General features: G+C 33.5%; 1 protein-coding gene across 1 annotated transcript in view; it reads right to left on the bottom strand.

The window, feature by feature from the left end:
- Positions 1 to 22,115, bottom strand: part of LOC145695090 (CLIP domain-containing serine protease HP8-like) — an 86,011-nt gene that overhangs the window by 18,426 nt on the left and 45,470 nt on the right. The window contains exons 3-4 of the mRNA XM_081771976.1: positions 6,106 to 6,462; positions 3,863 to 3,971 (exon numbers count right to left, since the gene is read on the bottom strand). Coding sequence (XP_081628102.1) covers positions 3,863 to 3,971; positions 6,106 to 6,462 — 466 coding nt within the window. The remainder of the gene's footprint in view (positions 1 to 3,862; positions 3,972 to 6,105; positions 6,463 to 22,115) is intronic.

The following is a 22,115-nucleotide window of genomic DNA, read 5'->3' as shown; positions in this document are numbered from 1 at the left end:
GAGACCAAATGAATATCTAACCACTAAAAAGGCTCTGTAAAGGAAACAGGTTTGGAGACAGGAAAAAAAAAGGGAAATGAAAATGAATGAAACAGTTTCTGGTTTGTATGTTAGTTATTCTTATTTGCATTAGAAACTTCCATTTCACTTTTCTTATTGTCTTGTTTGGAAAAGGAAATAAGGAAAAGGAAAATAAATGAAAGAAACTTGGATTCTGTCAACTTACGTTACCATTAAATGCCTTGGTTAAGCTATTTGAATAAACCCCTTTTGGATTTTGCTTTTAACTATAAATTAAGTTTCAGTAGCTAACCCTGGTTATTCGTATTGGGTAGAGAATTTCAATATCATTTAAAGTTTCGATAAGCAGTGCTTTATTGCGTTTAAAGTGGGGATTTTATATCTAAAAATTCTAGTGTCAAACAAAGCTTGGAAAAAAAAAAAGTTAATGTGTGTTACTTTCTCATTGGATGTTGTATCTGATAGTTAATTTAGTCCACTGCAAGACTTTCTTTATTACTTTTCGTTCAAGTTATTTGTTATAAATTTCACAAAATAAAGTGTGTTAGTTGTTATCTGAAATTGGGATTTGCAGTAATTTGAAACTGATACGAACCTATTCTACCCTTCTATCGTAACTATCGCGCTCACTCGATGTGTGGACGTTAATTGTCAGTGCTGGTTGTTTTATTTTCAGGAATTATTTTGCAGTAAAGAATTTTAATGCTATTTATATTCCTAGTGGGTAAAACAGCTAGAACTGGGAATTGGCGGATACATGAAATTATATATGTGTATTTCAAGGTATGGACAATGACAAAAAAACAGATGAAGAGAAACTGAGACGGGCCGATACAAGAAAACAACAATTGGAGAATGCGAAACAACATGGAAATAAACGAGATATTAGAACAAAAAGACATAGTGAAGTATATAAAAGCGGAAAGATTAAGGTGGCTGGGACATGTCGAAGGAACAAGATAGGATGCCAAAAAGGATATTACAGGAGAGAATATATGGAGGAAGGAGAAGAGGAAGACCGAAAAGAAGATGGATAGGTGACACAACATCAGATATGGCAGCAATGAGAGTAAAAGGATGGAGGAAGAAAATACATGACAGAAAGGAATGGAGGCGTATCGTCGAGGAAGCCAAGGCCCATCTGGACTGTAGAGCTACTTCGTAAGGTAATTTTTCTTTGACTTGGGGAAGATACTCATCAAGGGTTGCTTTGTCACGCAATCTCTTCATATCTTAGTGATAGCAACAATCCAAAATTAAAAAAAAAAGTGGGACCAGTTGTTCAGACATTAAGTGGATTTAAAAAAAAATGGCAGGTGGCAATTCACATTCAGAATGAATGCAAGAAAACAAAGCAATGAAAAATCTTATTTCAAACACTTTTACCAGCCTCTTTCATGTGCACTTTGAACGGTGTCAAAATTATTAAAAGAATAGTTTTACATAAAGAATGTTTTCTGATCTGAGAAAGCATGTCTCAGATTTCAAATTTAGGTCTAGATAGACCACTTTTGGTCCATTTTTGAAGTTCATAATATTAGGGGAAAGTGGTCGAATTCTGCGCACTTAAGGAAAAATCGTTATTTCTCCGCTGTTTTTGTACGTATAACGACATAACTTTGCACAGCCATTGTTTGCTGTGTAGTAGACAAGATAAAGACGTAGTTTGAATAAAAGCTCACACTAGTACTCGATAATAGACAAAAAACCTGAACTATACATTTGCGCAGAATTACCCAATTAGGTGGGTAATTCTGCGCGTAATATGGGGTAATTCTGTGCGAAGCAAATCTATATGTTTAAAGCAAGAAAACATTTTCATAACATATAACATACTTAGATATGTAGATGGAATGGGTTCAGAAAAAGAACGACAAGGTGGGCTACAAGTTTTACTATATACTTTATTCTCTACTTGTTTTATAACTGAACAAAACTATTACATATTTTTGAGTGTATTGAAAACATAAGCGTGCGATGATAAGGAAGAACAATGTCATTCTGTGATGTGACACCAAAACTATGTTCTGTTGAAGTATGAATTCCACAATCACGACTAGTTTCCTCGACGTTTTGTACCAACCTGTCCTCATCATCTCCAGCAGTAATACTATGTTAGGTGCCTCCATAGTGACATTGTGAAAGTCTGATTCTGAAAATTTGTCAGGGTTTATGGTATTATTGCCACAGCCCTAAATCCAGCTATGGCTTTCTCCATAGTTGTAACTTTGACGTATGCTTCATCGAAAATACTGGCAAGATAGTACATGTGACGCCGTGGGATTTATAAACATGGGAGGGACGAAGATTCCAAATGCACTACAAACATACACAACAGTGACTGTCTTTCCACGCTCGCATAACATAGCAGTTCCTACCTGTTTCTGACCTTTAGGTGCTAAAATTCTCACAAGTTTTTGTACGTTCGAAATACCCCTTTCGTCCACGTTGAACATTCTACTTAGGGGAAAATGGCGCTGCTTCATTACTGTTTCCAAGTTATTGAAGAATAGTATCACCGCTTCTTCATTGAATCAATTTATCCTATTCAAACTTACTCCCTCAGGTTTCCTTAGGCTTATTCTTGGATTTCTTTAAAGAAATAGTCTCAACCAGTCATTTCCATCAAGTTTGGTAGTTCCATCAAAATTATGGGCAATTCGACTTGCTTCAGCAAATTCGTATGCCATACGCCGATGATCTATACGTGTGATACCAAAAAATAAATTTGCAACGCTTATCACATAGTTCACCAATTCTGTTTTGTTCTCGCGAGAACACTTCCGAGAGTAGCATGTTCCATATTTCCAGTTTTCATCCGTAGACAAATAGTAGAATTTTCTATCCTGTACAATCTTCCAACTTCTCGAATCGCACACTCACTTTTAAGAGCACTGATAGCTCCCCTTAGTTGTTCCTCTGCATAACTACCTCCCGTAGTTGCTCTTTCTATGCTTCCCTGTATCTTTAATCAGAGAGTGACGATATTTTGCAGATCTATTACGTATGCTTGTTATTAACATAAAACTTCTTGAGGTACAATTCTGCGCACTGCGCAGAATATCCCATCGATTTTGCGCAGAATAACCCCACTCCGCCATTTAACAAAAAACACAAAACTACGAGCTATTAAAATTTGATTAGAACTACGAATTGCCGTAATTATAATGTCCATTTACAATATAAATGGAACATAAAAGTAACGATCTAGAAATATATAATATACAGAACGTACCTCTTATTTCTTTTGAAGAGAATTTAACATCAACAGGGAAGAAATAATTCAACTGCCACTTACAGCCTAAACATTTGAGATAATGGCTTCCCTCCTTTAATGTTAGTTACTAGTAACGGTCGCTTCATGGCAGCAGCAACCAATGTGTCATAAAGAATCTCCAAGTTGAAAAAACACGTGTGCGCAGAATTATCCACCGCGCAGAATTCGACTACCTTCCCCTACTATTTAATTTGGTACATGCCATGTTTTATCCTGCCGCATCGTGTCATTTTCCTGTCATGGTTTGTTTCAATACTCTATTTCTAATTAGAGCCGAGTAAAGACAGTGCCAATAACGTCCTCAAATTTTATATACAGTATAATCAAATGCAAAATTATTAAACATTATTAGAAATACATTATTACACATCTATAATAGATTACATTTGATTTCTTTTATTAGGATATGTTATTATTTGCTTTCTTTTTTTTCAGAATATATATTCTCCAGTTTTCAGTGAGGTCACCTGAGAAGTTTCACTATATTGGCCTTAATATGTTTTAGAAATCTACCAAATATTATATATATATATATATATATATATATATATATTAAATACTTACAGTCTGTAACCTTCTGCTTTTGCTAGTGCACAATGAGCCGCTGTAAGGACAACTCTTCTTGTAATAAGAGATCCTCCACAGGCAAATTCTATTAGGCCTGTTGCCAAATCTGGAAGAAGCAAGGGTAAAAAAAATCATGATGATAATTTACCTACAACAGAAGTATTAATGCTGTTGTGCATTTTTTAGACTTGAATTATTATTATAGAATTATACATTTTAGAATTATACATTTTAGACTTGTATTAATATATGTAAACTTGAAAGAAGCTAATGATCAGTTTCATTTTACGACAACCAGACTTGAAATTAATCCGTTAAAAATTAACAATTAAATTAAGCAATTAAAAATTTTGTTAATTTTAAATTTTAGTCAATTAAATTTGCAGAAGTTAATTTTTAATTGATAGTCGTTAAAAGAATTCGTATCGATTAAAAAAAATAATTACTTTTTTTTTCGAAAACCATGTTAAATGGATATTTTGCAATAATTTTCATCATTAATATTTTTCTCATTTTATAATATTTTAATTTTATTGTTAATAATTATGAGATTTGTTTGATAAACAGTAACTTTTCATAATAATCGATTCATTTTCCCATGTCCTTACTTTTATCAATTAAAATTTTCATCAACTTTTCAACTCAATTACTCGTACGAGTGGAAGGTAAGTTCTTGTGGACAGCTTTCAGCTTTCTTCTCAGTTCTTGGGTAGGTTACATTAAAGAAAAAGTCATTGAAATATGAACTAACAAAGTCTCAATAAGAACGTTATAAATCAGATATTGGTTCCTTATATGTGAACAAATACGGTAGTATACTTTTGTAGTATAATAAGAATGAATTATTGCATTGAACTGAATCTATCAGTTTAGTGTGTACTGTTGAGTACTGTGTGTTGCCCTAACGGATTAATTCATTTCTAATTTAAAGATTGTATTCCTTTATCAATATGAATTCATTATACTAGACTTGTGTAATATGTACGATACTTACAAGTTAATACAGATATTTACAATTGTCCAAGTTATTAAAATTGTATTGTTATAATCAGAAATACCCATATAAACTATGATATGATGTTAAAATTGGAGATAAGGTATGTACTAAGATGCCAGGCCCTTTGTGGTCAAATGACCAACATGCCTATTTTTTTTATTCACGTGATCCTGTGTTCAATTCCAAACATGGGTAATTAGCCCGGATACAAACCCGAATAGTGTTTCAGATCTCACTTTAATCTCGGTTAATAGACCCGATCTCAAATAGTCTCCTTGTTTGAAAAAAAAATAGGAGACGTTAAAGTCTAAATTATAAATCATTATATTAGTGCATATTTCCTAACAGCGAAGAAGTATAAATAGAGCATGAGTATGGCGTTTCAGTTACTTTCGTGATTTAACCTTCATCATATTTTCAGAGTAAGAAATTGAAGTATATTTTCTGAAACTTTCTAACTAAATGATAGCAAGTTAAGAACACATGGCAATTATTGGCAATTTACTTGGGGTGGAATTTGGGCTACAACAGAAAGGATTTAAGTTTGCCCGGGACGTACCGGAACTTCCTTCTAGGAAATCAGTACCCAGAATGAATTCAATTCCTGTGCGACATTTGTATCTTAGCAACATTTGGAAATTTCTTTTAGTTCTTTATTATTATTATACTGTATTTTGGGTTCATCTGTCAAATCACTACTAAATAATAACTTACTTTCTAGTTTCCTTTGATTCTCTTTACCACCATCAGAGAGTTATCATCATATTTCTGTTTTAAAAAAATATTAACGCTTTTGGACATAATATGCATATGTGGTTATTTAAATTAAACATGTTGGCAATTAAGTTTTGTAAGAAAAAAATAATTTCTATGTAAAATAAAATAACTGCCTGTTTAAGAAAACAATATAATATTCGTCCCAACTTTAGTTGAAAAAAAAAGTTGGAACTAGACCTAAAAAGACAGATGAATTTGGACGCCTTATTCATCACCTTTCATTGTTTCCAACCACAGGAATTCAAATCATTCACAGATTGAAAATTTGAAAGAGAACTTTGAGTAATACCATGACCTTGAATAAATTTAATAATGTATGACAAAATGAGGAACAAAATCATAGAATGTAGGACCTAAAGCAGAAGTGTTCTCTTCGACAACTGACAATCAAATTTGCAAAGAAAGAAGGGAAAAAATGTTTAAGAAAGAGTACCAAATCAACATTTTACTAGATCTGAATACTTACTTTTAAATCCAATTCTGACGACCCACGGATGAGCTCCGAGGCCCCCTCTCCACTGAGTACGAAAATTCATCAATTGAGAAATTCCGCAAGTGTTACCACCTCGAGGTGGGGGATTGAAACCTGTTCCTCCAGATGAGGGTGGAAATTGTTGTGGATTACGCCCAGTTCCAGGACAACATACTAGAGGTCTCACTCCGTCGTAACCACACGTTAGTTCCCTCAACTTTCGAGGCGCGAGACAACTTCTGTCCAACAGGTCATACATCACTCTACAGTCAGCCAGAGGAATACACCGCGTATCGAATGAACACAGAGATTCATCTATGTTTGTGTCTGTACCTGACCTGTAAGCTGCCGCTGAAATAAGAATAAATTAAAATAATTTGATTAGAAATGCTATATTTGAGATATCCGCAAACTGTAGCATCTTATGTGCAAAGCTATGTATACGTCTTTGTCATTTAAGTCTTAGATAAGGCATATCGAAACACAAAATGAAAAACAGCACAATTCACATAAATTGATACTTTAATAAATATGGGAACTTCTGACAACTGCACAATATTTAGGAATAAGAGCTACTAGCACAGGGAAACTTTATGATGAGTTTGGGTTATTTTAAAATTAAAATGTACCGTTGTGTAGAGTACAATGGCCTTCGTATATATAGGATCAAGTTACGCTAAATGAATGAGCAAATACTTTCTATGTGTAATATTAAGCAATATACAGAATGTTCACAAAGTCTTGTCACGTGAAATTTGAACTGTTATAACTCGGGAATGAAACGTGTGACATTAATGCGGATTACACACACAGATAATTTGATTCTTTTGCATATTTTTCTGGAGAAATTAAATACGACAAAAAATAAGTAAGAACATACGTAAGAAGAATAAGAATAGATTTATGTGTAAAAATAAAAAAGATTTTTTTCTTTGATTGGAAATATTCCCAAAATCCAATGCCATGAGATCTCCTTCTGTAGTTTTAGACATGGCACGTGCTGAATTATCGAAACAAGTCAATATGCTGTATTTACAATATATACAGTAGATTGACAGTTAAATAGCATTTTATGACATTAGATTAAAACACTATTGTTCTGAGAATTTCTTGACTGTATATAATTGTTAGCTCAGCCTTGAACTCAAGACCGATATGTTAGGGAACACTTATACATGTTCATTTGTGCATATTAAAACTTTATGCAAGTTATCTACCACATTATAAGATTTGCGAGTAATTGAAATCGTACAATGATAACAATAAAATAATCCTTACAACTTTACTCGCAACTTTATTTTAACTTTAACAACTTTATTTTCAGTGGTGTGCACAGCTCATTGACAAAAAATGCAACACTGTTAAAACCATTATACAATCATTTAGAACAGACCAGAAAATTTGTAGTATAGAATGAGAATATTAGCAGGTTGAGGCCCTTATGAGAAGGTTAATATATTCAAATTACTAGATTCAAGCTGATTATAAAACTAGATTAAAATAGAAACAGTCAATATCATAATATACCATTTACAGGCTATGGAAATTAAAGCTTCATTTAATTATCATTTAAAGGATGAGTCAACCTTGCTTAAAATTGCATATTCGGCATGCAAAAGATCTTGGTCACTTATTGTCATATTGTCATAAAAGATTGGTTCTTTGAATTAAAGATTATAACTGAAGATACTTAATAATAATATCAAGTTCTTTGTTATAAAGTTAAAATAGTTTAATTTTTGTAAAAAAAAAATGCTCCATTGTTTCTCCCAACATTTGTTCATTTTAAATTGTTATAAGACATTTCGCATTTTGAGTTTAGTGCTACCAATATCGATTGACTGCTTACACTATAAATTGGCACTCTTAATCCTTTATTTTTCAAACAGTAATCGCTACTATATTTGCTATCCAATACTATTTGAATAAAGTATTTATCAATAAATTCCCTTTTTTCTGATAGAGACAGAAGTCCCCAAAAAGTTAATCAATATTTGCACTCATGCGAATAGTAGTTCTTTTTCACTTTATAACATAATAGTTGTATAAAACATTTCTGTACAACTTCGATTTTGTTAACAAGTATATTAAATAAACTGTTCCGAACGACAGCCAAATTGAAGTTTAGATCCAACAAGTGTCTCATATAAGTACACATAAGAACAACCATTTATAAAATCAAGGCATTGATTAAATGTAAAACCTATTGTTTTTCTCGTTGATTGCACTATATCATTTATATGATTACCAAAGTTCAGTTGGCTGTCATATATAATACCGAGATCTTTAATTTGTTCTACTTTGTTCATTCTTATATTTGCTGACAAAATATTGAGTTTTATTAGTGAATGTCTTATATTTAGATTTTTCAGAGTTAATCGTTATTAAATTATTTTCGCACCAATGACTAACTGCATATAAATTTTTCTGCAGGAGATAATTATCATACTTACTATTAACTACTCTAAAGAGCTTTATGTCATCTGCATACAACAGTATTTTTGAGTACTTGACATTTTTGGGTAAATCATTGATAAATAGAGAAAAAAGAAGCGGATCCAGGGGAGACCCTTGAGGTATTTCCTTCCCTATTTAACCTTGATTTGAAGTTACATTGCCTATTTTTACTTTAAAAGTTTTATTATTTGATAAGTAACTTTCAAACAATCTAATATAATATAGTACTAGGCCAATGTTCGATAACTTACTTAGAAGTAATTTGTGACAATGGAGTCAAAGACCTTTGATATATATTTGGCAAGGAAGCATTTGTGCACACAGGTTGGTCTATACTTTTTGTCTTATCTTGGTGTCAGGAATCACCTCCCAAACGTTGTCGGTGTTGTTCTGAAACACCCTGTATATAGAGATTGATCGATATTTTCAAATATCGATGTGATAGAAGGTTTCTGTTTGATAGGCTATACCAATATTTCGATATGTATGAATCGAGTCTCGATATTCACTTTTTTATATATATTAAATTCCAGATATTACACAGCCCTATTGAACCTGTGCCTTTTCAGCCATGTAGTTTAAAAAGACAGAGAAAAGGAACGAAAACGAAATCAGTATAATAATATATATTTATATTAATGTCTGATCTCAAAGAATTCTTTCACTTGTGCTAGCACGTAGCAAGTTGTCACGCTGTTTGACAATGATAAAATACAGAGATATCGAGAAAAAGCGCAGCGGTGAAAAAAAATAGGCAGCGATAAAACAGTAACTAAAATATAAATATAATAATTAGTAAATGAAGAAAGTTATTGGAAAGTATATGCTCAGAAGTGTTTCGAGGGAGAAATATGTTAATTGTATACAATCAAAATGTACTGTGTTAAATTTTCAATAAATCTGAATGAATTAAACACGTATTCTTATGAATATATTAGTAAAGCGATGTACTAATAAATTACAGCGTGGTTTACGATTATGAAGAACATATGTTCTCTGTATCATAACCTCTATCTACGGTATGTGAGATTGATCAGGATACGCAACAGTAAATCAACACGAAGCATAAAAACTCATGGATTGTGCACAAAATGCGCACATTTATCACTTCACACACACATTCTTTACATAATACAATCAAGTTATTACACGTGTGGAATATTCTACAGGTTACACTCTTTCCACTGATCGAGTAGATAGCGCGTAGTTCCGGGTTCGATTCTCCGTAGAATAGCATTGCGGCTGTCCGGATTCTTAAAATGTAAGCTCACGTCTCATATATTCTGGGTGCTAAAAAGGACGCTAAATTTCAACAGCCTAACAAACCAATTCTATAGGTTGGATAGCATACTGTACGAATAGTTTTAAAAGTTTTAATATATTAATAATGATATTATTCAGTTTGTTATGTAAATATCAGGAGTGGACTGGCCCAACCTAATACCCTTCAAATACAGATGAACTCCCCAAATTTTAGGTAAAGATGGTCTCATTAAACTTCAGAGAGCAGACTAGCATGATAAATACTTCTATCTATATACATAATAATATTAATATGCTGTAAATAAAATTACAATTAAAAATAGTTTTCAAAACAGAACATTTTCTTCTTCACGTCTCTCGACATCAAAATGTTCCATACACGAACATTGCGTAACTTTGCGCCACAGTTGCAGGGCAGACTCGTTGCCAACACATAAAGTTGCCTTTGACTATCGGGTCCCGACGAGGCAAAAAATTTCAATTTCCCATCAAAAGTGCTTTTTTGAGGTGAAACATTTGTAATGTTATTTTAATACGACAATCCAGCATTTAAATTATCGATTTATCACATCAGTACTGCTAAACTGCTAAAGAATATTGCTTGGCTATATCCTCCCAGTTGCCAAGGGATCAGCTCGCTAGAAGACGTACCTAATTGTGCTCTCAAGATACTCTGGCTAATTTTATTATTGTAAAGAGGAGAGAGAACAAATTCGAGAGGAATTGCTTCAATTTGCTCTTCATTATAGGAATTATAATTATCAATTAATATGTAAAAAGCAGGATATTATAGATAATGAAGCTGACAGCGAGCAATATGATCATATAAAGGAAAAAGAGGAAAACGAAGAATGTAATAAGAATGAGAAAGGGATGGAAATGCAAAGCTGGAAAACAGAGTAAAATGTGTCTAGCTTGCAGCTGTTTCACGAATTAAATCTAGATGGTCTATTCCTTCGTTGTATAAAGCATATAAGTATGCTATAAGTATGCTTTAACTCTTTCGTGTACTTTTTGTACATATCTTATGAATAAATTTTCTAAATTATGAAGGTAATCAAAAAATCGTTTGCGTTCTTCGCTTGGACAAGATTTGTTTAAAAAAAAAGTTTCTTCTTTCATACGTAGAAAGATCATATACAGTACGTTGATTGCGACCAACTTATTGACGATCTTGTATCTAGCTCGAAATATTTGAAGCTATGAGCAACTCATGCATTGAAAACGAAACAAAGACAAAAGTTATCCATGGTCCACCGTTAGTCACATGGAATTATTAATACTAGGTTAAATTTTTGGTTGGCATTTATGTATGAATATAATTTAGAAGTAGATTTTAATTTATTTGAAATAAGATCGGATTTACTCGATGTGTTTTAATTACTTATTCTTTTTCGAAGTTGAGGTTAGATTAAGTTTTCAGTTCTAATGATACTGATGCTTTAAAATATGAGAATGTTTTGTTTTTGAAAAGGTGTTTAAATCAATTACATAAATAAGTACGCGTAAAGGCATCAATTCCAGTATCGTGTGTATTTACAATTAAAAATGATGCCAATTGAGGAGCTTATTTGCAAAAGAGAACATTTCCACCTCTTTTTCTTAATTGACCTTTAACGGAATACACTGTTCTTTGGTATTCCAATGTTCCACAATTGCTAATTTTACAGTACAAAAGAATGAATGAGTTGGATATATTCCATTGTTTATAGACAACTCTAAATTGTGATTCTACCATTCCCATTTACAAATTCCCTATCAGGTAATCTGGTAGAGCTTATTCCATGAGATCAAAAACAGTTAAAGATCAGTTTAGCAAGAACTGGAAATGGAAATGTTCTCTTTTGAAAATAAGCTCCTCAATTCTTGTATGCGTCAGTATGAACATGTTCATTCCTAAACTTTTTGAAAACTGTTATAATTATTATTTTGTTTTAATATTAATATAGTGGTACTACTAATATTTAATATATGGTAAGCACATTCACCTTCAGCAGAGGAGACCTGAGATCGACTCTCGGTGTAAACTCATGTGGTTCAGATACCACATTAAGTTTTAGATCCACATCTCATACTTGGTGAGAAGAACGTTAAATTTCAAACCAATCCATAAAATACTAATTGAGTATTTGAATTGTATTGCATTACTTCTGTTGGATTGCACGGAATACTTCCATGATTGAACAATGTTCCTGTAATGTGTAGACTTCCCTACTTCTCTAAATTGACGCTTCGTAAAGGCTTCCACACAAATTATTTGAAAAAGTCAACAGAAGCACCGATAGACACCCATGATTTTCTTTTACATGCATAAAACTCGGTCCAGAGACGTCATTTAGAAGATCATTTGGTTATCTGTATTTTCTGACCCAGTTCCTGATCCTTTTCTTGAATTAACCCCGGGAGTCTATTCTACCTGATATAGAACGTCTGACGATGCTGCAAACCAGCAGTAAAATTTCAAAGTACAGCTCGATCTGCTGTTATGTTTAGCTCAGAAACATAACATAGTAACATAAAGACATTATTTGGTATAACATGGTCAGAGGAGGCATTCTTGAACTAAAACCAATATTATAAAGTTCTTCTCGGGCAATCAGCCAGGTGAAAACTGGTGGATAGGCCAACGTTTCGAGAGCTGTCATCGTTCTCGTCATCAGGGCAATTATGTAGAGATCAGCGGATATAAGTAATATATACTCTGGGCTGGAGAAAATGCTGGTTCCTGATTTATCAGAAGGCCATAAAGTTTTATTTAAGGATACATCCATCATTACCAAGAGCACCAGTTACTGGACCAGGATAGTAGCCGAATCTCTCGCCATAGTTCATGAACCGAACAACGTTAATAGAGACACTGGATTTCAACTCAGCCCCCTGTGGAACCCGGTCATCAGTACCACAGCAAAGAAAACGGCACACAAACATTCAGATAACCCTCAGTCAATCGATAGCACGGACTACGGAACTTAGCCAGCCAATCACAGCTCCAGTTTTTCAGATTGAACCAGCCAATCAGGAACCAGCATTTTCAGCCAATCAGGAACCAGCATTTTCTCCAGCCCAGAGTATATATTACTTATATCCGCTGATCTCTACATAATTGCCCTGATGACGAGAACGATGACAGCTCTCGAAACGTTGGCCTATCCACCAGTTTTCACCTGGCTGATTGCCCGAGAAGAACTTTATAATATACGCCGCCAGGAAAGCTTCAAATCTTACTTAAAACCAATATATTCAGAATTCCTAGTACTCTTTATCTCATAGTATGCTTTATGTTCTACTGAGCTATCCTCCGAATTTTAACTTGTATTTTGTGTTACATATATTAATTAAATGCATTATCACTTGTAAGTTACTTTTTTAAAAATATGTTTTCGATTATCTTTTCTTCAGCATTACAAGACTTTTTTCTGCAATTGTTAGCAGTTTTATTACTAATTGAACAAGCAGATTCAATGCTAAAATGAACACTTTAAGGATTTAAAAAAAGGAAACACTGCCTTCCTGCAGTGTATTAGGCTTTTTGCCATATACAGACATATTGAGTTATCTGTTTGCTTTGCAGACGATGAACAAATACTGAACTCAATACCAGTAAAAACAAAAAAAAAAAAAAAACAAAAAAAAAAAAAGAGAGAGAGAGAGGGAGGGAGAAGGACTGAATAAAGAAATTAGTGCAAAAGAGTATATTGTGTGTGTCGTTGCGGAAATAAATTAATACGGAATTAGCAGTGTTCTGATGGCAATTGATTACGAGGACTAATTAGTCACGACCATTACAGAATTAGGAGTAGAAGTTGATCGCGCATACAAACGAAGAGTTAATTCCGGGAAGAAAGCTGACAGAAATTATCGATGGAAGGGACTTTCTACTAATGGATGACGGACGGAGGATCCAACCGTATTATTTTAGGCTTTTATTCTTTATATTTATTCATTTATTAGACGGAAATAAATCCTATTCTTTTTTTAAAGTTTGTGATGTTCCAGTGTGATCATGACAAAGGCTGTCTACGGCTATGTTTGTTGCTGAAAGACTGTGATGTATAACAGATTTTTTGTACTCTTTACTTACGTGTATTCACTTTGAGACGGGACTTAGTTCTTCATTGTGGCAATTGTTAATTTATTTGCAGTGATTGTTTTGATGTTCGTGATTTCTTGTGTATTTAAAATATCTTATGTTATAGTTATTTGAAATAAAACGTGTGTATACATGAAGTAATTAATCACTGCTTTGTCAACAAGACCTCTACGTGTACATAATTTATGTATGAATATGAGAACAGTGCCAGAACTTTCATATAAAGGATATTTTCTTCTTGGTAAGATTGATAGGCGAAAGGGAATTAGGCCAAATGCGAATTCGCATTTACTTAAAATGATCAATGTTATTTTTATCTGTGAATGGCAGCTGATAAACTATTAGGCGAAATGGGAATTAAAGCAGATTTCAGATGAGAAGCGGCATGGCCTTGAGTTGGCTTTACGCGGCGTCCAATTGGCTTTGAGCGGTGTTGACAATTCGCGACAAGCAGTTCTGCACGCTGACTTCTCGCGTTACTGCGAATCTTGACAATAGCAGAGGCGCTTATTAGAAATATTGTATTAGCACATTAACTGCTCACTTTACGAAGTAGAGAAAAGAATTACGAACACATACGTGAAAACTGCATCTTTTTATGACAACTGGTTGTCATGATACACGCTTTGAAAGGTTTCCATATAAAACAATTAGTAAAACGAGCGTTGAGTCCCGTCTAATTTCCAGTGGATTTTTCTTCGATTTGGAAATGGAACTCAACTTTTATTAAAGGATCATATAAAACAATTAGTAAAACGAGCGTTGAGTCCCGTCTAATTTCCAGTGGATTTTTCTTCGATTTGGAAATGGAACTCAACTTTTATTAAAGGATAATCAGGGGTGTAACCAACAGGTTGTTCTAGGGGAACATTACTTTCAGGGGGAGGAAAGCTTTTCACACATTAAAAACAGAACAAATGACCTCTTTCAGAATATGAAAGCATTCTAACTCACCATGTATACTATACACATATGTTTTCTCGATGCTACCTTAACAAAAGACGGATCTTGACAGTACTGAAGTTGAAAAGCAGATTGTAAGAGATAAATCAATAAGCTATTCATAAGAAAACAAATGCTGTTTCTAGCAGTCTGTTTATCCGACTTTGTGTTTATGTAGGTTAAAATACTAAAAGGAAAAAACTCGAAAAAATACCAACTCAGATATTATTATGCAATAATATAGTAGTGAGAGATCCTGGGGGGACTGAGGGGGCGAGGGCCCCTCATTTTATTTGTAAATGTGCAATATTAGGCATAATTTGAATGCAATTTGTCTTAAAATCATCATATATGCTTTCTGCATCTGAATGCACCCCCCCCAATTTACAGAGAAATCAGCGTCCTTGTAATTAGGTACAGAAACTGTATTGATGTTTTCTTTTTTCTTTTTTTAAAAATCTTATTTTATTATAAACGTTCCTAATTTGCATTAATTATTAAATAAGTTTACTAAACATATACTAGATGAACCTCATTTCGGGGGTGGAAATAGTTTGAAAAGTCAAGGCCCTCTTTTCCCCCGTTTCTACACCCTTGAGAATAGTAAGCGATCGAATTAAATAACAAGCCTCTGCAATTTGATTCATATATATATATATTCGATTCCCGGCGGGAGCTCATGTGGAAGAACAGAAGGTATGGGACATTCGTAATATTGTTTTGAAATTGCCTTCATGCAAGATTCTTCCTTATTCGACAGAAGAAACGCAGTATGATTTTTTTTCTTCGTTTCAATACCTTACGTATGTGTGGCCAATTACGTACTCCTTCTTTACTCCTCTAGCAGGGATGCAAAAGCACCAGGCGTCTGAGTGGTGTCATAAATTATTGTAACCCAAAACAAACTCGACCATATCGTGTTGCTTACGAATCAGATGGATTGTTGTTGTGAGACCTACATCAAGTATAAGTATAAGAGTATGTTATTATAGGAACAATTTTTGGAACTCATAATAAAAAATTTACAAGAGTCAGATTCAGACAATGGCGAAATATTAATTGACATAGACGATAGTGAAAATAGTGTTGAAGACGAACGTTTAGCAGTTCCACTGGAATAAGTTAATAGGTAGGTTATTCAGTTGCTATATATACTTCTAGGATACACAGCCAAAATCTTTGAGTTTGCTGGAATAGTATTTACATTGTGAATAATGTTGCCAATGTATGTGTAATAATCTCAACTAGAGGAAGAGCGAGAAGGGAAAGGGGAGTCCGAAATCCGGCAACACCGCGCGGAATATCGCACCGCATTGGCTACTGCCCGTGATGCTTTACATTTGAAAAACACAATAGGTGAATAAACAAGTAAATTTGGAAAGGGAGGCTGGCCCATTAATATTTCTAAATAAGAAGGAATATGTATTGTAGTTTTTATCATGTCAATTTGATTACAATACATCTCATAACGGAGGGATTGGTTTAAAATCTATGCAAAAAATAAAATAAAATAAAAATAAATAAAATAAAATAAAATAAAATAAAAATAAATAAAATAAAATAAAATAAAATAAAATAAAATAAAATAAAAATAAATAAAATAAAATAAAATAAAATAAAATAAAATAAAGCATTTCAGGAGCAGGGAGATGAAACTCGGTACATAAGTTACACATTAAAAATAATAGAATAATTCCGCGTCCAAAATGCAAAAATTCCACGTCCAAATACCAAATTTTTTCATCATGGGAAAACGACTGAACAGTTTGAAATGCATTTTTGAACACGGTTAGCACATGGGTCGAGTTACATTCTTATCATTTCACTTTTATTGATTCACGTTTGCATCCTAAGGGGCAAGGAAAAGTTTCAAATATTTTGCAATATATTTGAATATTTTAATATATAAACCTTGATCTTCATGTGCGAAAACTGATAAAGAAATGTAAATTAATAACTTCTACGCTAATTGTAATAGCTTGGTATCAGTAAGATTATAAAGAATGAATATCATTTATGCATTAGAAAGAGAAATATTGGTATTACATTAAGTCTTACGTAAGTGTTTCCCTTACGAGAAGAGGAAGAAACAATTGTTTAGTATTTTAACAAGCTTATTGGTCGTGTTAAATCCAGGGAACAATGACACAGATGCTTGCTAAACACTATATTTCTCTGAAAATAAGAAAAACTTGAAACATTTCCGTGATTGTTCCACAAACATCACCATAGAATATCTACACTGACAGCTCATTAAAGTGAAAGAAACAAAAGATCAAAACATGATATTTAAATCCCAAATCCATGGGAAGGTCACACAAATTTTCTTTTCCGACACTGTTTTTTCGCACTTTTTTTTTTTAAAAAAAAGTATGAAATGAATACTGACTTGGAACTTTAAATGGGTTCTATTAATAAAATGAAACGAAAAACATTCTGACCGTATCCTTGCACTTTTCTCCCGTCTCTCCCGCATGAAAGGGAAGGTTGGAAGGGCGAGGAAACGGATGTAGACATCCTACCACTGTCTAAACATTGCAAAAGGCACTCACTACTACAGTGATTGCTGTTTGTATCCGTTAAAGTCCAAGGACATTATATAATGTGAATGAAACTTTATATTGTTTTGACATGAACATCTGTTCATACATTTATCTAAAGATCTACTGTTTACGTGGTGAAAAGGATATACTGTTATGGTATTAACATTTTAAAAATAGTTTCTTCGTATCAAAATGGCACTAAGAAACAACTCAATTTAAGGTTACTACTAACTCAATCAAAAAGATAGGGAATATTCAGGTTAAGGTTGAACACAAGTTTGGGGAAGAATGCTAGCTACAATATAAGTTTTAGATTTTTTTTAACGAAGAAATTAAGAAATATGATCCAGTTTCTCGTCATAAAACATTTAACTCTAAATAGAGGAACAGCTACATTTTAAACGATCTTTCTCGAATTTGGGTGAATAGCTTAATGAAGAATAACGAAAATGTAGAAAGTAAGCAAGGTACACAGAAAAAAGGTATTAAAATGACTCAAAATGACTACCATTATGACGTGTTACTCTTATGTTATTTCAACACCGGGTCCATCGCCTTCCGACCATATCATAAATAACTAGTCACTGGCAATGAAAATTTGCATTGTTTTTTTATTGTTTACTATGAGCAAAGCTTTACGTAATATATTTAGTATTTATATCAAGTAACGAATAAGTATTATTTTTGCTGTAATCAGTCACGAAAATAATTTTGTAAGCCTATGAATTGTCTGACAACAGTTACATGAGTAGCAGTGCTGCCGTCTGTTGTTCTTATGTCTTAGCACATAAGAACAATAGATGGCAGTACTCGGCATAAATGCCAAATATACTGCGTAAAGCTTTGCTCATAGCAAACAATAAAAACCAATACCATCAGTAAAAGTAATATAAAGTTAATTTGTTCTTATACTTAGGAGAAATATTTTCATATCTGGCTTAAGTTCGTACAGCCTACTTAACATAGTACCTTTCGACAACCAACAAACTTCGGTATGGAAAAATAAAGTTTTAGGTTCAGCACTGAGGTCGTCACACAAAGTCTCAAACAGACGAGTAGTCAGAGCACTTGACTTTACAGAATTAACAACTTCAATAGCTAATGATAATAGCCTGCTTCAAGTTCTCTGGTAAAGTTCTTGCAGCTAAGGCTTGCCTGTGAATTAAGCAGTGCGAACCAATAATTATAGGATTTCTGTCCTTTACCAGCTTTATAAATCCAGACCGCAAAACCTAACATTGCTGGAGCTCCAACAGTACATATTCCTACAACTCTGTCCCTAGACACATCATTTATAACGAAAAAAATTACTGATAGTAGAAGAAACATCAGAACCTTTGAATGATCTCCGAAATTTTTGAAAACAATATTTTTTCCATTAACCTCTTTTCATTTATGAATCGACAGCATACTATTAAATGACAACACTGAGATATGTCCGTGGAATCATCACACTGCAGGCAAAAAATGGATTTTTTTTTATCTTTTGAAGTAGCTGATCTTTTAAATCCAAGGTCATTTCATTAATTCTACGTTTTACAGTATTGTCTGAAAGCGATATTTTGTCCTTTTTTTTCTGGCTTTCTTCCCCAAGTACAAATCTGACTGCCTTAAGAGTCTTCATCCCGGCGAAATTAAAATACCGCTAATTTTACAGTAATTATGTGATATCTTCAAATAGATAAAAGATAATTGAAATATGGAACAAGAGCGCCCTAGACAATATTATTTTGCGTAAGGTACCGTTATCACAAGTCACCTAGTGGCTTTCCGTTTTCAGCTGTTTAGAAACGCGAAAATAATAGCCGATTTTCAACTTGGCTCGAAATCGAAAGCAGATAAGTGAGTCGTGATAACGGTTTCTCATGTAAAATAATATTGTCTAGGGCGCTCTTGTTCCACATTTCGATTATCTTTTATCTATTTGAAGATATCACATAATTACTGTAAAACTAGCGGTATTTTAATTTCGACGGGATGAAGACTTAAGTTAATAGGTTTGATAAAAGCCTCATCAATAGTAGGAGGTTTTCTTTATCTTTAGCTATTAGAAGAGAAAGTTCATATGAGGTATTATGAGTGTGTAGCCCCCCTCACTCCCATTCCATTTTAAATTTTCCCAGTTTCTCTTGGCTGAATTGGAATAAGGCTGCATGGATTATACGTCGACGCAAACTTTGTGTTAGTTTTATCCTTTTCTATGAGTTGGCAGTCCTGTGAGTGGTGACTTGTGCTTTCTGTTCACCGAACAAAAGGGATGTGATGTGGCCGCGATGCTACAAAGAAATAGTACCACAGAATCGGAAACAATCTAGAAATACTTTTATTATTTTTAGTATTTTAATTAGTTTATTTTAATAAAGAACACATTTAATCCTTTCTAATATATATATTCGTTGTAAAAAAAAAACACTCACAGATTTTTTTAAAATATTTTCTCTGGCATGACTGGCGCAATCTCACCGACGCCAGAAGGACAGCGCGGGAAACCGTGTGTGTGCAAATGGACGTCGTAGTGAAGAGAAGAGGTATACGACACAGCACAAAAATCCAATATTAATTTAACAATCTTTTGCGAAATTGTATTAATATAAGTAAGAGTGAACTGCACAAGTTATGTTATTTTGTTATTCACGCAAGCTACAGTGAAGTTCTACGAAAATGATACAAAACGCTTTAACTTAGCTCAAACTAAGTACGAGCACACCGTTTCAGTTTCGTGCTAACGTTGTTCAGACCTAAATAATAAGTCTAATGTTGAATTTCACTCGTGTTTATGATAAAGAAATGTAGGTAAAACGAGAGATCAATTTATTTTATAGATTGTTAACCAGTGGAACCATAAGTAAGTACATGGCCAACTATACAGCTGGATAATGAAAATTGAAACTGACCTGGAAAACAGGACATCCCTTCGAAGAAAAATGGGAAGAAGATTCCAAAGAACTGCCCTCCAATACCTCTACTGACCCCCCCCCTTTTTTCTGAAATCTCCAAAACCCAAGTGCGTGTGTGAATTGGTGTTTTGTTAAGTAATCTGCCGGCTTCGTCGTTACAGTATAAAATTCAAATTCAAGTTTTCAAAATCCTTTTTTATTTTTTTATTCTCCAATAAAATTCATGGGCTTGTATTTAATATGGTAAATGACAAAAGAAAATTCTAAAATATAAAACTTACAAAGGTATCGAATTAAAACATTGAAGTAAGTATGTATGCTGTATGTATAATACTTGTGTTTAAGTAAATCAATATCATACATGTATTATGTTTCAGTTGCTTCATACCAGTTTATTACGCAAATCACTACTGGAACGGTAAGAATATTTATTTGGTGTAGAAATTGTACGGATGTGTATCGGGCGTGTCACTGAGCGTGGGTACGCGCATAGACTGACTTGGATCGAACCCATCTTAATCGATGATTATGTGCAATTCTTCCCACAATCTCTAACCACTACTGTACAGAAAAGAATCTTATACTCCGTTCCATCATTCAGACTCATTACAAATGGAAACACTCAGTGTCTGAATGAAATAACTATACTCAGTGAAATCACAATACAGGCGTACCGAACAAGACACGAACCCTACCGGTCATAAAAATGGCGCCCGAACAGGGACAGAACTCCTGCACCGTAAAGCAAAAGTAGTGATTTATGCGTTGAAATATTGATGTACAAGGTAAGTTTCTGGCTCGTATTTAGAATTTTCACGTAATTGTTTAAAAATGGATGAAAGTAATGTTAAGTTAGTGCTGGACGCACTTAAAGCAAATAAAGAGGAACTCATTGAACAAACTAATATGGTACGTGAGTCCTTAGAAAGCAAAATTGAAAAAATCAACGAATCTTTAGAAAATAGAATAGCTGATGTTAGCGAGCAAACTAATAATGTGCGTGAGTCTTTAGAAATTAAAATGGTAGAAATATCAGAGGCAACAAAAAGGCAGATTGATAATAAACTTGAGGTGCAATTAGAAATATTTAGAAAAGAATGCGTAGGTAGATATGAACAAATATCGAAAGAAATAGATGAGAAATGTGAGAAGGTAAACGATAAATGTGAGAAAATATGGGGAAAAACAGTTCAGAATTCGCAAGAACTTGAGGACATTAAGGTTGATTTGGGTAAATGTGAAGAAAAGGCGGACCGCGCATTTGAGAAAATTGAAGCAATCGAGGAGTCAGTAAATAAAATTGAAGGTAATTTAGAAATTAAAGAAAAAATGCTAGTGGGATTAAACGATACGACTCATAAGTTAGAAAGAAATGTTGCAATATTGCACAGTAGGGTCGACACTTTGTCACAAAACACTATCCCTCCCGGTATTGACGTCGTCAATATGAGCCAAAATATTGCTTTGATAGGTGACAGGTTGTTAGGTTTAGAAATTAAGGTAGATGAAACCCAAACGAAGTTAACCTCATTGACTGAACATGCTAGCAGAGAGGGGAGTGAACGTAACTGGCGTAGATTAAGTACATCCGGTGATGATAGGAGTAGCCATAAGTCAAAATACAGCAGTAAGGAAGAAACTAGTAGTGCCAACCAAACAGATTGTAGTTCTTCGACAGCTAGTGAGACAACAAAATTAAAGAAGCGTATTAAAGTGAGAAAATCAAAAAGGGGTGACGTAAAAAGGGCTAAACGACGAATATTGCGTCATGGTGACATTGAAATGTTCCCAAAGTTTTCTGGTTTAGAGGAT

The sequence above is a fragment of the Thermobia domestica genome, chromosome 9 (assembly GCF_964235325.1).
Source record: "Thermobia domestica chromosome 9, izTheDome1.hap1.1, whole genome shotgun sequence".
In the NCBI taxonomy this organism is placed as follows: Eukaryota; Metazoa; Arthropoda; class Insecta; order Zygentoma; family Lepismatidae; genus Thermobia; species Thermobia domestica.
This window is presented reverse-complemented; position numbering and strand designations above follow the sequence as displayed.